General features: G+C 49.1%; 2 protein-coding genes and 2 long non-coding RNA genes across 7 annotated transcripts in view; 3 read left to right on the top strand and 1 right to left on the bottom strand.

Annotated features, from left to right (window-relative positions):
* FICD (FIC domain containing) overlaps positions 1–8812 on the top strand; it is a 9606-nt gene extending 794 nt beyond the window's left edge. For 2 of the 4 annotated variants that reach the window (XM_014542466.1, XM_014542467.1), the window contains exons 2-3: positions 1530–1890; positions 5825–8344. In XM_014542466.1, coding sequence (XP_014397952.1) covers positions 1590–1890; positions 5825–6900 — 1377 coding nt within the window. In that variant the 5' untranslated portion in view covers positions 1530–1589 and the 3' untranslated portion in view covers positions 6901–8344. Of the gene's footprint in view, positions 1–1529; positions 1891–5824; positions 8345–8553 lie in introns of those variants that run through there. The other 2 variants (XR_001362758.1, XR_001362757.1) reach the window with 2 other exon arrangements.
* The window catches only part of SART3 (squamous cell carcinoma antigen recognized by T cells 3), a 27948-nt gene continuing 19660 nt past the window's right edge, over positions 8770–17057 (bottom strand). Inside the window, exons 13-19 of the mRNA XM_005869694.2 lie at positions 16804–16916; positions 15900–15976; positions 15158–15320; positions 12937–13397; positions 11031–11183; positions 10045–10235; positions 8770–9724 (exon numbers count right to left, since the gene is read on the bottom strand). Of these exons, the coding sequence (XP_005869756.1) occupies positions 9547–9724; positions 10045–10235; positions 11031–11183; positions 12937–13397; positions 15158–15320; positions 15900–15976; positions 16804–16916 (1336 nt within the window). The 3' untranslated portion in view covers positions 8770–9546. The remainder of the gene's footprint in view (positions 9725–10044; positions 10236–11030; positions 11184–12936; positions 13398–15157; positions 15321–15899; positions 15977–16803; positions 16917–17057) is intronic.
* LOC106723571 lies at positions 9443–12097 on the top strand. Its single transcript, XR_001362759.1, has 4 exons — positions 9443–9517; positions 10434–10537; positions 10922–11048; positions 12012–12097. It is a non-coding gene; the product is annotated as an uncharacterized LOC106723571 (long non-coding RNA).
* On the top strand, positions 13393–14606 carry LOC106726687. The gene is made up of 2 exons (XR_001362760.1): positions 13393–13640; positions 14256–14606. It is a non-coding gene; the product is annotated as an uncharacterized LOC106726687 (long non-coding RNA).

Here is a 17057-nt window from a genome sequence, read left to right as displayed (position 1 = left end):
CCCCGGCGAACTCCAGCCCCGCCGAGGAGCCCGTCGCTCGGGGAGCGGGCGCAGACCACCCGGACGAAGCAGGGACCCGCACCGTCTCCGTCCCCCCATTAGAGCGCGTCCCAAGCCATTTCTGATGTCCCATTATGGAGCCAGGTTGCTCCCTTAGACTCACAGCCCGAAGCAACCAGAAACCTAATGAACCCCTTCAGGTTCGTGGAGGCCCAGCACCAGGAGCAGCCGGGGCAGGTGCACAGGCCCTGGGGGTGGATACGGGAGAGGGGAAGCCCGGCACCTGCGCCCAGACGCACCTGGGCTCGGTTCCCGGTGCCTCGATGTCCTCCCTCCCTGTGGGCCTTCTGGGGTTGGCCTACCCCTGCCTGTGGCTTGTTTCCTTCTGTAAAATGGAGCTGGCTAGCTTTCCTCCCCCAGGGACTGGGGCTTGTGGCCTCGTGCATGGCTAGCGCTCAGCTCCGTGCTCAGCTCTCCATAGTTGCCCAATAAATGCTTATTGTTAGCATCATGGTGCTTGCATCCCTGCCCCGCTCCCCACTCCCACCACCAGCCCCAAACACGAGCCCCTGGCACAGAGGGCAAGGGGTCACTCGCTCTGGCCCTCACCCTGAGTTCTTTTTGAGATGCTTGGCTGCCCAAACTCTAGGCAGGGACCCCACCGTCTCGGGGGGACAAGCCAGTAAAGGAAGGAAGGCCGGACAGGGGATTGGATTGTGGCTAATACCAGGGTAAGGGCGGGAAGAGGTGGCCGGCCATTCGGCAGTAAATCAGGCCACCAGTTGTGCTGATCGAAAAGGATGGACCTCAGAACTGGCTTAGCCAACCTGGGGGGGAGGTGTGTGTGTGTGCACTATTTTTTTTCTAGACCAGTGGTTCTCAACCTTGGCTGCACATTAGAATCACCTGGGAATCTTTTTAAAATCCTGATTTCTGGGCCTTATCCTCCGGAAATTCTGTTTCTTTGTTATGGGGTGAGGCCACAACATTAGTAACCAAGAAACAGAATTTCCGGAGGACGAGGCCCAGAAATCAGGATTTTGAAAAAGATTCCCAGGTGATTCTAATGTGCAGCCAAGGTTGAGAACCACTGTCCTAGAGACGCTCAGTACAAAAGGATTTGCGGTGGAGGGGGGAGACTTTAGAGCCACGGGGTGCTGAATTCAAGTCCTAAGGCTGCCACTGGCTCACTGGGTGACTTCGGGCAGGAGACACTTGACCTCTCTGAGCCTGTTTCCTCGTCTGGAGAGGGGGGTGACAGTAGCATCAGCTCCTGTTGTGGATTGCAGGGGGGTATGTGTAGGTCCTTCGTGCTTGGCACACAGCAGGTGCTTAATAAATGCTGGGCAACTGCAGCTTTGCTTTTCAGACTGGCCCCTCCCCATTTATATCCACTCCTTGCTTGCCCCCACCCCCTGGTCATAGTGAGTTAAGAAGTGTGGGGTCTCCAAGCTCTAGCGGAGACAGGAACATGTCCTAAACGTATCGGCTCCCCGGCCTCATCTCCTACAACTCTTGGTTCCTTTCAGATCCGGCTCGCTCTCTCCGACGACTGTGGGTATGTGCGAGGGGCGCACCCCTGAGTCCAGATGACACTCATGCCGATGGCTTCAGTGGTGGCCGTGGCTGAACCAAAATGGGTCCCCATCTGGGGCCGCTTCCTGTGGGTGATGCTGCTGAGCATGGCGCTGGGGTCCCTGCTGGCCCTGCTGCTGCCGCTGGGGGCCATGGAGGAGCAGTGTTGGGCCTTGCTCAAAGGCTTCTCCCTGCTCAGGAGCAGGTGGGACAGGGCCCAGCATGCCGTCAGCAGATGCACCAGCCCATCCACGGAACTCAGCGTCACCTCCAAGGATGCGGCCCTGCTGGTGGTCAAGGCCGCGTCCTCCCCAGGTAAGACGGAGTGGCCGTCTCCTCGGCTCTTGGTTGTTTGTTTTTTGGATTGTGCCACATTTTATTTATCTGTTATCACTTATGTTGTTCACACTTTTAAATTATATTTATTGGGGAAACATTGGTTAATAACAAACTTTAGGTGTGCAATGAATAATACGACAGCTGTATATTCGGTTGTGTGCTCCCCGCCCACAGTCTAGTCTCTCTCTGTCACCATGTATTTGACCCTTTACCCTCTTCGTCCTCCCACCACCCCCTTCCCCTTTGGGAACCACCATTCTGTTGTCTGTAAGAGTTTCTGTTTATTCATTTGTTGCTTTTTGTTTTATATCCCACATATGAGTGAATTTACACAGGTCTTGTCCTTTTCCATCTGATATTCACTTAGCATGATACTCTCAAAATCCATCCATGCTATGGCAAATGGCAATATTTCATCTTTTTTACAGTTAAGTATGTCTGTATTGTATGTATGTACCATATCTTTACCCATTCATCCGTCAAAGGACACTTGGGTTGTTTCCATGTCTTGGCTATTGTGAATAATGCAGCAGTGAACATAGGGCTACAAATATCTTTATGAATAAGTTATTTTCAAATTTTTTGGGTAGATACCCAGAAGAGGGATTGCTGGGCCATATGGTAGCTCTATTCATAATTTTTGGAGGAATTTCCATACTGGTTTCCATAGTGGCGGCACCAGCTTATATTCCCACCAGCAGGAGAGGGTTCCCTCTCCACACCCTCTACAACTCTTTTATTTCTTCTTTTTGGTAATAGCCATTGTTAACAGGTGTGAGATGGTATCTCATAGTTTTGATTTGCGTTTCCCTTATAACTAGTGATGTTGAACATCTTTTCATGTATCTGTTGACTATCTTATGTCTTCCTTGGAAAAGCGTCTATTCAGGTCCTCTGCCCATGTTTTAATCCAGGTGTTTGTTGTTGAATTGTATGAGTTCTTTATATAGTTTGCATGTGAGCCCCTTATTGGGGGTGTGATTTGTAAATATCGTCTCCCATTCGGTTGGTTGCCTTTTTGTTTTTTATGGTTTCTTTTGCTGTGCAGCTTTTTGGTTTGCTGCAGTACCATTCATTTTATTTGATTTTACTTCCCTTACCATTGGGGTCAAGTTCACAAAAACCCCTGAGACCAAGGTCTATAAGTATAGTGCCCATATTTTTTGTATATAAGTGGAACCTCTGTTCTCGAACTCAATTAGTTCCAGAAGGTGCTTGAGAAGCGAGTTGTTCGAAAACCGAATCATTTTTCCCCATTAGAAATAATGTAAATTGAATTACTCTGTTCCAGATCCCCAAATGATTCCGTTTTACCTTTCTTATATACAGTACATATCTAATGGACTGTTTAATCAATAAATACTTTTCTTAAATTTATCAAATCACCCCCTACTAGCCTTAAACCAGTGATTCCCAAAGTGGGCGCTACCGCCCCCTGGTGGGCGCTGCAGCGATCCAGGGGGGCCGTGATGGCCACAGGTGCATTTGTTTTAACTTTTTTTGTATTACCTTTCTATTCTGAGTTCAATAAATAGTTTCATAATTTCAAACTTCAATGTTTCTAATTTACACCTTTCTTTACTATATTTTACGAAAAAGGTAGAAACATTAATACATATATCTTTCTGTTTAATTGCTATTAAAATTTTTAAAAAAATAATTTCCAGGGGGCGCTGAGTAATATTTTTTCTGGAAAGGGGGCGGTAGGCCAAATAAGTTTGGGAACCACTGCCTTAAACTATACCACTGCCTCCACAATGCTATTACCACCTGCTTCTCATTTATCCAGTTAACAAGTTTTTCTACCTATTCAATTGCCTGATTGTTGTTTTGTGAGCACTTTCACACATTAGCCCTGTTGATGGCCTCTTTATGTTTTTGAAATTGTGCTAACTGTCCATTTCGCCAGCAACAAAAGCATTCTCTCCTTTGTTGCTTAAGAGATGCTTTTTGTCATGCTGAGGTATCAGCATGAAAGGGTTGTCAGGTAGAAAACCAAGACTTTTTCTGTGAACAACTGGTTGGAAACCAAATTATTCAAGATGAGAGACATTCGAGAACCGAGGTTTGACTGTATTTTATTGTTTCAGGTCTTATATTCAAGTCTTTAGTCCACTTTAGTTACGTTTTGTGTATGGTCTCAGATAGCAGTTTCATTCTTTGGCATGTGGCTTTCTGGTCTTCCCAGTGTCATTTATTGAAGAGACTTTCCTTCCCTCCAGTGTATGTTTTGGCTCCTTTAACAAAAATTAGTTGTCCATATATATATATAGGGTGTCCCCCCAAAATGCATACACACTTGGAATAATTATAAAGGCAGTGTTTATGAAAACACATTTCATTTTCAAAGTGTAATGGAATCACAAACGTTGTGTTTATATATTTTGGGGGGATACCCTGTATGTGTGGCTTATTTCTGGACTCTCAGTCCGGCTCCATTGGTCTGTGTTTTCCTGCCAGTGCCACGCTGTGTAGATGACAGCCGCTCTGCACTTCTGCCTCATCCCCAAATTGTTGGGATGCCGGACTTTCATTTCCCAGCTTCCTTTCCCGGGTTCTGCCAGGGTGTCTGGGGCAGGGGAGACACGTTTGCGGCCTCACAGCTCGGTCCCCCACCTGCGGCAGAGACTGTGGGCACCACTGTGTTAAGACTTCCCAGCTGCCTCTACCTGGCTTAGCCTAGACGGGGAGCGGGGAAGGGAGATGTCCTTTCCTGGAGGGAACCTGCCCTGCCCCTTACACTGCAGGCTGCACACACTTCTCCATCTCTACCTACCTCACTCGCTGGAGCCACAGTGGACACTGAACTTCGTCTCCGTCCCTGTCCTTCCTCTGTCCCACCTCCCCTACTTCCCATCCTCAGATGTTCCTGTGCGTGGATCTTTTAGGTGCATTTGTGTGTTGAGCGGGTGATCCTTTGTTGAGTTACAGTGGTTTTTTTGTACATTATACGGGAGAAGCAATGGAGTCGTCTCACTCCCCCATGATACTGACATTACTCTCTTCTGAGGCCCAGAAATCAGGATTTTAAAAAGATTCCCAGGTGATTCTAATGTGCAGCCAAGGTTGAGAACCACTGGGATAGATGTTTAGTGTCTACTATGTCCTGTGGGCAGGGCACGGGTATTACAGTGAAGAAGTCAGCCCTGACCTCCCAGCCTATATAAGCAGACAGGTGACAGGTACAGTGCCACCATGTGGTGATGGGGGAGCGAAGGGGTCACAGGAGCACACCAGGAAGGCTCCCTGGAGGAGGGGGTGCCTAAGCTGAGACCAAGTGTAAGCAGGAGTGACCCAGTGGAACAGTTGTGAGGGGAGAGTGCTCCAGCAGAGACCAGAGGGTAGGAGAGCCTGGGGCACTTGAGGAACTAAAAGAAGCCCAGTGTGTGTGGCTGATACTGATACTGGGTTTCAGGAGGGTGGGGAGTGGGATGCTGGGGGACGGTGGAAGGAAGACTAGATGTCAAGCAGGTGTGGCTGAAGATTAAAGGAATTAAAGTTAAGGGCCCAGGAATGGGGAGGCCTAGGGAGCTAGCACCAGTGGGGAGTTATTCCCAGCCTGGCCTAGAGGCAGAGGCACCATCAGATGGATCACCAGAACAGCCAAGAGCTGGAGAAGATGCAGGGAGAGCCCAGTGATGGGAGTTGTGGCCCCAGGATCACAGCCACTCAATATGGCAGTTGGAAGGCAGGGGGCCAGGTGATACCTCCTGGGGTACAGAGAATGGCTCTGGGGACAAATGGAAAACCACTACATCCATACATGCGGTGGGCCATTACGTGCAGTGGTACTGGGCATGAGCAGCCTGCCTAGAACAACCCCAAGGCCATGTCTTCCCCTGACAGGTCACCTCAATGTCCTTGGCCACTCCTTGCCCTCCCTGATAATGCTTCTTTGGCTCTTTTCTAGCCGCTAGGTTGGAAGCCAAAGCAGCTCTGCACCAAGCCCTGGAAATGAAACGCCAGGGCAAGCGGAAGAAGGCCCACAAGCTCTTCTTGCACGCCCTGAGCATGGACCCAGACTCGGTGGATGCGCTCACCGAGTTTGGCATCTTCTCAGAAGAGGAAAAGGACATCATCCAGGCAGATTACTTGTACACCAGAGCGTTGACCATCTCGCCCTACCACGAGAAAGCGCTCATCAGCCGGGACCGGACGCTGCCGCTGGTGGAGGAGATCGACCAGAGGTACTTCAGCATCATCGACGACAAAGTGAGGAAGGTCATGTCCATCCCCAAGGGCAGCTCCGCGCTGCAGAGGGTCATGGAGGAAACGTACTACCATCACATCTACCACACGGTTGCCATCGAGGGCAACACCCTCACCCTCTCGGAAATCAGGCACATCCTGGAGACCCGCTATGCGGTGCCGGGGAAAAGCCTGGAGGAGCAGAACGAGGTCATTGGCATGCACGCGGCAATGAAGTACATCAACACCACATTGGTTTCCCGCATGGGGTCCGTCACCATCAGCGACATACTGGAGATCCACAGGCGCGTGCTGGGTTATGTGGATCCCGTGGAAGCCGGCAGGTTTCGGACAACACAGGTCCTTGTGGGACACCACATCCCTCCCCATCCTCAAGATGTGGAAAAGCAGATGCAAGAGTTCATACAGTGGCTCAACTCCGAGGACGCTATGAATCTGCACCCAGTGGAGTTTGCAGCCTTGGCCCATTATAAACTCGTTTACATCCACCCTTTCATTGACGGCAATGGAAGGACCTCACGCCTGCTGATGAACCTCATCCTAATGCAGGCGGGCTACCCACCCATCACCATCCGCAAGGAGCAGAGATCTGAGTACTACCACGTACTGGAAGTCGCCAATGAAGGCGACGTGAGGCCATTCATTCGCTTCATTGCCAAGTGTACGGAGACCACCCTGGACACCCTGCTGTTTGCCACAACAGAGTACCCAGTGGCACTGCCAGAGGCTAAACCCAATCACTCTGGGTTCAAGGAGACACTACCTGTGAAACCTTAACCCTGTACATCTTCCCTTGGTGACAAAAGGTTTCCAGGGGGAGAAAAAAAATCAAAACTTAGCATTTCTAGAAACCTTGTCGTCTCCAAAACAAAAGGAAACAGATAAGGAACTTAAACGTTCTTTACCTCCAAATGTTTTTTTTAGTTAAAGAAAATAACTAAGTTATTAAGCCTTGTCTCTAAAATAACTTATAATTCAGCCAAGTTATTTATTTTCTTCTTTTGAGCCAGTAAATGTGTCTGCCATCTGTGCTGGTGGCCCATTCTTGTGGTGGTCCCAGCAGGCATTGGGGCACCAGTGCTCCTTGCATGACCAGACCAGTACTGGAGCAGAATTTGCACTAAGGTAAGGAGAGGCCAACACGGGCGAGGTCCAGAGACATAGGGCGAGTCTGCCGGGTCTTCCTCGGAGACTGGCTGCAAGGCTCTGTGACTGCCTGGAGGTCAGCACTCCCGGGGAAAACCTGGTCCCAATTTTGAGAAATGATTGAAAGCTTGCTTGCTTAGAGGTGCTTGCTTCCCTACAAAGATTAGTGTTGTGACTAATTCTTACTGGCAGGGCGAACTTCTGAGATACAGAACGAAAGCAACGAGTGTTGACATTTCTAGTTCAGTACCTTGCTTATTTCAGGGAAGAGCCATAGTTTGCAAACTCTAGTGTCAGGCTGTTTTTCCATATTAAGACTATTTTTCTAATTAATAGGGGAATGGCCACCCTGGTTTTTCTGTTGATGTTTCTCTCACTTCATTTGCAGCAACTCAGACCAGATGTGTTTGTCTGAAAGTTCCCTGGGCTTTCACCAAACAGCTGAATCCTGCTGCCAATCAGGTATTGTGCAGTCGGGGGAGTCTGCCCTCACCCCCCACTGAGTTTAACTATCAACACCCAAAAAGCATCTTGATAGTGAATTAGAGCACCAGTTTGTGCTAAACCACAAAAACCCTTTGACCACAGCACTTATTCACCTGCCCCCACCTCCCACAGCCCCTGTACGCCCTGCGTCCCCCTGGGGGAAGCAGAATAGATTGCCTTGGAGTGGCCCTACTTGCCTAACAACTGTGTTTTATGTCATATGGGCAAGCTGTCATTCTATGAAGTAGAATCTTCTCTTTAAATCACATACAGCCCAGGTGCCAGTAAAACTGCTGCTATTTAGTGAGAATGGCCAGAAACCTCTGCTTCCCATTCCAGGGGCAGAGCCATGATGTCTAACCCTGTGCTGCACTTTGAATGTCGGTGAGAACATAATGCCTCTGATTTGAGAATTCAGATCCTGGTAGTAACGAGGGCACTGCTCTTATGTAGCAAGTGTTTAGTTTATAGTTATTTAATTGTTTAACAAGCACATTCAGAATGGTTTTCTGGAAAATAAGTATAAAGATGTATGACATGGCCCCAAGGTGATAGTTATTCAGACCTTTATAAAAATATTTTCATACTTGTATGCTGCCATAAGTTATTTCTTAACCTTAAATCTATCGTCTCGATTTTATAAGCTCACCAAGGAAGCCTGATGGAAGTGCTTGCTTTTACTATAGAAATGGGCACTTTAGCTGTATGTGAAGGATATTATTTTAACAAATAACTGATTCTAATAAAGTATTTTATTGTATTAAATAAATGCCTGAGACGACTTTGTTCTTTTTCAAGAAATGGTCCCGTTTGTCAGAAGGATGCAGGAGGGATTGTGTCAGGACTTCAGCCCTATTCTTTATGAAGTTTAAAGCTGAAGACACATCACAGCTGAAAAGATTTGTAAGTCAAATCCCATAGTCACTTTGACTTAAAAGTTCTACTTACACATCTGTTAGGTAAAGCAAGGTACACAAATTTCAAAACACACCCATATTTGAATGCACAGCAGAGTACCATTCTGCGAGATGTTCTTAAGAGAACTTCAGTTTAATAAACAAAGCTAAATGAGGAAAATTTAAGTCCGCACTTGACATGGTATTTAAACAAAACCCAAGGGCTGAAACTCAATATTTAGACAAAGAACAACACAGTCCACTATTCACTAGGCAAAGAAAATGGTCCACAGCAGGTGACACACAGAATTCCTATAGAAAACAAATGTCAGATATTTTGCTTTGAGGAAACATAAAACAATGGGTTGACATGTCATTTACAAATACATAATATAAAAACGCACAGCCCCCTACAACAAAAACCCACCAAATATTTTGTAGGTGACTGGCCCTATCCCCACCCCTTTACTAAAATAGGCCATTCTGGTGAATTACTAGCATTTGCCGTTTTGTCTTTTAAAAATTAAAAGAGTGACGGGCATATGGACTATACAGAGTGTAAGGGAAGTGTCTTATAAGAAGGGGCCTGAGTTGGCTGAAACAGTTGGACAAGTGTGTCTCAAAATGGTGTGTCCAAGTTTCACTCCCATTTCTCTTAAAGACAAAAAATACCTTAGAAACTATACCTGGTGCCCAGCCATGGAGTGACTGTCTTCCTGCTGTCACCCTCAATGTGAGGGAACATGTGAAGCCTCTCTGCTCGGACACCCGTTCCCTTTCTGTCTACACCAGGGGAAACCGCGCTGCCTTGGGCCCTTCCGTACCCGGGTACAGCTGGGAGATGGTGTCCTCCCGGCCAGCATGAAGTAAGGCATCTCCCTTCTCTGAGTCCTGTTCACTTTCTCAGAAGCAGCTTGGCAAAATCAGCATTGGACATCTTGGGAGCCTCAGTAGCTTCTGAGGTGGTGACCGCTGGCTTCAGGGCAGGGCCATTCTCAGCCTGAGCTCCGGTAGCGCTGGGGCGGTGCAGGGCGCGAGGCAGCAGAGAGAGCTGGGTCCTTCCCTTCCCCCGCCTGGAAGAGCAGACACTGAATGTACCTTCAACGTAATAACTGGTGGCCCCTGGTTGATCTGTAGCTGACCCTGGCCAGCATCTGGTTGTCAGGCTGTGTTTAAACACATGCATTCAACTGGCAAAGAGAACTTTAAATAAATCACAAGTGTAATTGGCAAACACCAGGAAGGGTTGCACTGCAGGGACATGCTCTGGACACCCTGCTCCAGGACTACAGTGGACAGCAGGCCCTGGCTGTCTGTCCTAACGTGCTGTGCTAACCAATCCATCCGGGTATGACGGGACAAAGCCTGCACTGGCTAGCATGCAAACACTTACGCTCCATATATCTGCCGGGGTACGTTGGGGCCACCTGGTCCTTTCCTTGCTTCTGGCTTCTCTGGAACTTTCCTCTGAGGGGGGTTGCTGATGGCCACTTTGATGACATTCTCTTTGATAGTCATGCCATCCATCTTCATGACAGCCTGCGATGCCTGGGATTCATTTTCGTATTCCACGTAGGCCAGGCCCTGAAAGAGGCCAGAGCCGGGTCAGGTGCTGGGGAGCCAGGATGCAACTTCCTCCCTGAGGTTGGGGGGTCAGGTCAGGACAGGTACCCCATCAATAGGTGACCTACCCCACCACTGCCATCCTTTGTCTACAGGTTTATTCCCTGCCCTACTCTTTCCACTTCTGTAACTGACTGTAACTTCAATAACCTTTGTAAGGTCAGTACCTCTTGCGGTTGCTCCAGCAAAAGAAAGAAAAAGACCAACAGACCAGTGTAAATCCAGCTATCGGCTGAGGTGGCCTGGACCAGGGAGCAGCCCAGGTGTGCCTAATGCCTATGTGCCCTCCTTATTTCTTATTCTTTAACTCTTGATTAACCTGGATGGGGGCGGGGGCAGAGAAGAAAGGTAATACAAACCCATGCTTAAACAACATGGGTCCACTACTCAAAATGTGGTGCAGAGGATTTAACAAGCAACTAGAAGGGGGTGGAGGGAGCTGAGGAAATGGCTGGAGGCTGAGACCGGGCAGGAAGGAGACTGCGAGGGCAGCCCCTCACCCCAAGGCCCCACAGTCTAGAATTCATGTGCTCCTCTGCGAATTCGAGTGTTTTTCAATGCCTTATATTTTTAGTACAACTAGATACAGACTCCAAATGCAAGCAGAGCCTAATGTACCTATCCTTCACATGTCATTTGTTTCTCAGCAGACAAACTAGGAACCCACTCTAGACCCCAGTGATCTCTGCACAGACACAGAACTGGCTTCGTCCGAGCCTGGAAGGCGGTGTGCTGACCGTCCACTCCGACACTGACCTTTGGTTTGCCAGCCCGGTTGGTAACCAGCCTGATGTCCTTCACGGTGCCATGAGCCTTACAGATCTCTTCGAGTTCCTCTTTAGTGCAGGAGAAGGGTAGGCCCGAGATAAACAGCTTGTGCTTCTCCAGGGCAGTGCTGTACCTGAACACCTAGGAAGGAAGGAGGGGGAAAACCAACAGTTAGAAGCCCAGCCCAGCACACTGGCCCCTCTCCGGCAGGCCCAGCGGGCAGACCAGCACTGATGCTGGGTGCTGGGAATGGCTAACTGGGCATGTCACTCACCACTTCCCTCCTCTATAGAATGGCAACAATGAAAGGAGCTATTCTCAGAGTTTGGGTGGGGATCCCCTAAGGCAGTGGTTCTCAACCTTCCTAATGCCTCGACCCTTTAATACAGTTCCTCATGTTGTGGTGACCCCCAACCATAAAATTATTTTCGTTGCTACTTCATAACTGTAATGTTGCTACTGTTATGAATTGTAATGTAAATATCTGATATGCAGGATATATTTTCATTGTTACAAATTGAACATAAAGCATAGTAATTAATCACAAAAACAATATGTAATTATATATTTAATATGTGTTTTCCGATGATCTTAGGCGACCCCTGTGAAAGTGTCATTCGACCCCCAAAGGGGTCGCAACCCACAGGTTGAGAACCGCTGCCCTAAGGTAATACATAAAACATTTAGCACAGTCCCTTGTCACTCCTATGCACTCACTGGACCATCGCCATTATTACAATTCCTCATTTTATGATCATGTATCAGCTAATGCAAGCTCCAAGTGACTGAGCCATGAATCAGACCTTAATTAACCAGCTCAGAACAGTATAGTTATTCCATGTATGTTTGCAATATTAGTTGCTGCACCAAAAAACAATGTTTAGTCAGTCTATAGCAACCCTGCATGAAAGCCATTCTTTTTCCCACAAACATACCTTAAAGTCAGGATTTTTGCTCTTATCCACACAGGGGGAAACAAACATTGGCCTCCCGCCTACATTCTTCCGGTCCAACTCCAGCGCCTGCAGGGCCGACTTCTCCTCCTTGAACTCCACGTAGCAGTAGCCTCGGAAATCGCCCCGGTTGCTGAAGATGGGGCGGACCTCGACCACTTCCCCACAGGCCTCAAAGAGCGGCCGCAGCTTCACGTCCGGCTCCTCCATGCTGTAGGGCAGGTTGCTGACAAAGACGGTGACACTGTCCTTGCTGCTGTCGTGGGGCACCTTGGGCGCGTCCCTCTTCAGGGCGGCGGCGGCTCTTTCCTTCTGCTTTGAGGGGGGGGTGACGTCTGCAGATGCGCTTTTCCCAAAGAGCCCCATTTCCTCTTCCAGGTCTGGTGCTTCTTCTGCAGCTGCAGGAACGCTGTTCTCCAGCTTTCTGCGCTTGGAAGGCTGCTCTACAGGTTGTTGGGAGAAAAGCAGCAACAATTAACTTTCCTCCCTTCACTGAGCCGGCCCATGTACGCGCTCTTCCCACTGCAGACAGGCAGTCTGCAGCAGCGGCACGTGACCAACACTCAGTCCTCCCCGCTGACCTGCAAGCACCACACCTGCCACGTCTATCTTGGCCCAGAGGCTTGGCCCACCACGTTCTGGACTCTGATGACAGGCGGATGAGTGGGCTAGAAACAGTAAGTCAACATTTAGCACAGTCCCTTGTCACTCCTATGCACTCACTGGACCATCGCCATTATTACAATTCCTCATTTTATGATCATGTATCAGCTAATGCAAGCTCCAAGTGACTGAGCCATGAATCAGACCTTAATTAACCAGCTCAGAACAGTATAGTTATTCCATGTATGTTTGCAATATTAGTTGCTGCACCAAAAAACAATGTTTAGTCAGTCTATAGCAACCCTGCATGAAAGCCATTCTTTTTCCCACAAACATACCTTAAAGTCAGGATTTTTGCTCTTATCCACACAGGGGGAAACAAACATTGGCCTCCCGCCTACATTCTTCCGGTCCAACTCCAGCGCCTGCAGGGCCGACTTCTCCTCCTTGAACTCCACGTAGCAGTAGCCTCGGAAATCGCCCCGGTTGCTGAAGATGGGGCGGACCTCGACCACTTCCCCACAGGCCTCAAAGAGCGGCCGCAGCTTCACGTCCGGCTCCTCCATGCTGTAGGGCAGGTTGCTGACAAAGACGGTGACACTGTCCTTGCTGCTGTCGTGGGGCACCTTGGGCGCGTCCCTCTTCAGGGCGGCGGCGGCTCTTTCCTTCTGCTTTGAGGGGGGGGTGACGTCTGCAGATGCGCTTTTCCCAAAGAGCCCCATTTCCTCTTCCAGGTCTGGTGCTTCTTCTGCAGCTGCAGGAACGCTGTTCTCCAGCTTTCTGCGCTTGGAAGGCTGCTCTACAGGTTGTTGGGAGAAAAGCAGCAACAATTAACTTTCCTCCCTTCACTGAGCCGGCCCATGTACGCGCTCTTCCCACTGCAGACAGGCAGTCTGCAGCAGCGGCACGTGACCAACACTCAGTCCTCCCCGCTGACCTGCAAGCACCACACCTGCCACGTCTATCTTGGCCCACAGGCTTGTCCCACCACGTTCTGGACTCTGATGACAGGCGGATGAGTGGGCTAACTCAAGTAGAAACAGTAAGTCCTCACTGTCTACTTAGTTATAGAAAAGGTCAGGGGGTCTGAAAAGTGCAGCTGGCCAATCCAAGGCCCCTCTCCCTTAAGGCTCAGGTCAGCAAGGATAAGGCTTGGGGACCTGCGTTTAAACAAGCACTTAGGTGACTCTGAAGTGTGTGCTTCATGTGGCCACACTGGAAAGCTCTACAAAGGGTTTACTATTGTCTTGTATCCTTCAAGAGAGTTAGACAACATTCTACTCCAACCCATCTCCCCACTTTCTCCAGAGGCACACTGAAACCCATTTGGCATTGGATCCCCACTTCCAGACCCTTCCACCAAGTTCCCACTGCTTCCTGATGAAGTCTAACCCTGCACACTGTATTCAAGAGCATCCCTGAATGGGGCCCAGCCAGCTGGCCTGGCTGCTGCTGCAGCTCACCACCCATGCACCTGGCCCCCAGCATGCATCCGGGCACACACCCAGTCATTTGCTGCTCAGAGAGAATGCCAGGCTGTTTTGTGCCTCGTGCTGACACCAGCTCTGTCTGGCTTCCCTTCTTTCCCACTCAACAGTCACTCCTTCCTCCCCGATGCCAAGGTGCACACATCACTCTCATGAACTCTTTCTTGCAGGAGCTGACCCACTCATGCCTTCTTTGACTTCCACCATAATTCACATCTAACCTGCCACAGTCCTGACTACACACCACCGCAGTCACATGGCACATTTGCCTTATCTGCTAAACCAGGAGCTCTGAGGGGCAATGAGCTACTGTGGTCATTCTGAAGGCCCCAAAAAGGTGTGCAAGAAAGGTCAACTGAATGATGGCTCCATTCCCATTTCCCTCTGGCTGACAGCTTTGTACCAGGAAAATGAACAGAGTTCCTTAATGTCTGGAGACAATTCTTTACCTTGACTGACTTTGCTGAAATAAATCTGACCCACACCTGCCCATTCCTGAAGTGGCATGGCTGACAGAAACACTGGTTGAAACTCTACCGACTCAAAACAATAGGTGGGGGCAAGAAGGCAGGTGTGTGTGCAGTGGGCTAGGCCAGTGGTCGGGAAACTGCGGCTCACGAGCCACATGCGGCTCTTTGGCCCCTTGAGTGTGGCCACAAAGTTTCAATTGCACTGTACGTGCGCGCCCGCACATGGTATTTTGTGGAAGAGCCACACTCAAGGGGCCGCAGTTTGCCGACCACTGGGCTAGGCAATGGTACGGGACACTGCACCCTGGGCGGGAAGAAGGGGATGTCAACACATGGGACAGGGACAGTGGGGTACGGGAGCCCGTGGGGTGAGGACGGCACCACAGAGGAGGGCAGTCAGTGTAGGCAGTAGAGCGCAGGTCCCTTGCAGGGCAGTACCTGGCACAGAGGAAGACAGAGACAGGAAGGGAGATGGGGTGTCTTGCCAGCACCTGTTCTCAAATGGTTCAAGAAAAAAAGTTCTTTGTACTGTTTTTTGGGGGTTTTTTGAAACTTCTCTGGAAGGTTGAGTTGTTCCAAAACAAAATTTCTGAAAGCTTTACCTTCTTCGTCGCCGTCCCACTCTTTCTCGGCATCATCTGCTTTGCGCTTGTCCGCGCCTCTGGCTACTTTCTTTTTCAGCGCTTTCTTCTCAGCCCGGGCCCTCTTCCGGTGCTCAGCCTTCTCCTCTTCCTGCTGGGCCAGGGTGGCTTCCTTCTCCGCAGCCTGGAAAAGGGGCATAGGATGCATCACTGGACACAGCAGTGACACACACTCCACCGCCTTGTAATGAGAATGGACGGAAGGGGCCAGGGAGTGGGATTCATACCCAGTGAACGGACGAGACCATGGAAAATGTGCTCACAACCTTCCCTGCCAGGGCTTTTCCGGCCTCTCAGGATTCCTCTCTCAAATCCACAGTATTTCTCACAATAGCCCCAGTAATTATTCACCAAGAGAAGAAAAGAATCTAAGAAACTGGGGCCCTAATTAACTTGGGGGTGTTCATATTCCAACAACTAGGCTAAGAGGTTCTTCCTGTTTTTTCCTCTATTCTAGTAAATTTTAGGGCCAAAATTCCCCTACTACATAAAATAGTATTTACTGCTGGGGCTAAAGTTTAAAGTTGTTCTAAGAAATAACAAAAGACTGGTTTAAATATTGATTCAACTATGTCATAATAAATACTTTCTAAGCAAAAGACATGTTTTAGAAGGACCTCAAAGGTTTTGACAAAAAATATCGCAAACACGGTCAAAACAGCGATCAGAGGATCCCAAGACTTCATATAAACAGCATCATTACCTTAATTCTCTGCTCATTAACACGGGCTAGTCGAGTTTCGGTTTTCTGGACAGCTATATCCCAATCTTCTAAAGTACCTTGATAGAAAAAGAAGCAAACTTTCTGTTTTTGGGTTTGGGAAGCTTTTCTTAATTTCCCCACCCTCAGGAGAGCTCTCCCCTCAGAGAGTCAGCTCCCCATTTTAAGGTGATTTCACTGAAAGTTTTCTAATTCCAATAGTCCTTCCAAGGTGTGATTAAAACATCCCTTCATTTTCAGGAGAGACTTGAAAACCAGAATATGATCTATTACAGGTGCTCCCTGGCAAAGATTATGAAAACATTCCAATGTAAAAGGTATAAGACATATTAAGACAGTTGAGCATCTCAAATGATAAATGTTGAAGTGTTTTGTCATTTGTTGTTGTTTGGATGTTTCATTTCAAGTTCTGAGGGATTCCCACCCAAAATCCAGACCACTGCCCAGGGATAAATTCTCTATTTTCCTACTGGACACAATATTGAGGCTCTAAACTTCGCAGGTGATGCACACATTACTCATTTGCCTCTGCTACTTTGGCGTGCATGACATGCTGGAGCAGAGGGTCTCAACTGGAGTGATCCTGACCCCAGGGATCAACTGGAGTCATTTTTTATTGTCACGACTGGGGGCAGGGAGGTGTGCTGGCAACTAGTGGGCAGAGAGGCCAGGGATGCTGCTAAAGACGCTAGGATGCACAGGATCCTACAAAGAATTCTGAAAACCCACGCTAGAACGATACAATGCAGGGCCCTCCTTGGATCTGGAGATCTCAGAGGATTCGATCTCATGGGGAACGCCCTGTGACAGTCACGCCACTCAAGGGGTAGCCGTGCACAGTCTGTCCTTACAGACTCCAAGCCAGAAGCAGAGTCGAGGGTCCTACCTTCTGTCCTCTCCATGGTGAGCAGCACTTCACAGACGTGCTCTGGGTAGTCACTGGTGCACTGGACAGCCCGGTGCAGAGCCTTCCTGCAGTGCTGGGTGTCGCCGTGTGCCCTAGGGCAGAAAGCAAACAGGCTGCCACCAGGACAGAAGCAGAAGGCACACGAGGAGGGAGGGGCAGCTTCTCACAGGTTAGAGCCACAGGACCAGCAGCTCCGGCTCCAGCACCCTCCACAGAAAGCTCTCCTCTGTACC

Source organism: Myotis brandtii, unplaced genomic scaffold, assembly GCF_000412655.1.
Source record: "Myotis brandtii unplaced genomic scaffold, ASM41265v1 scaffold303, whole genome shotgun sequence".
Lineage (NCBI taxonomy): Eukaryota > Metazoa > Chordata > Mammalia > Chiroptera > Vespertilionidae > Myotis > Myotis brandtii.
Note: the sequence above shows the minus strand (reverse complement) of the source record. Positions and strands in the feature narration are given on the sequence as shown.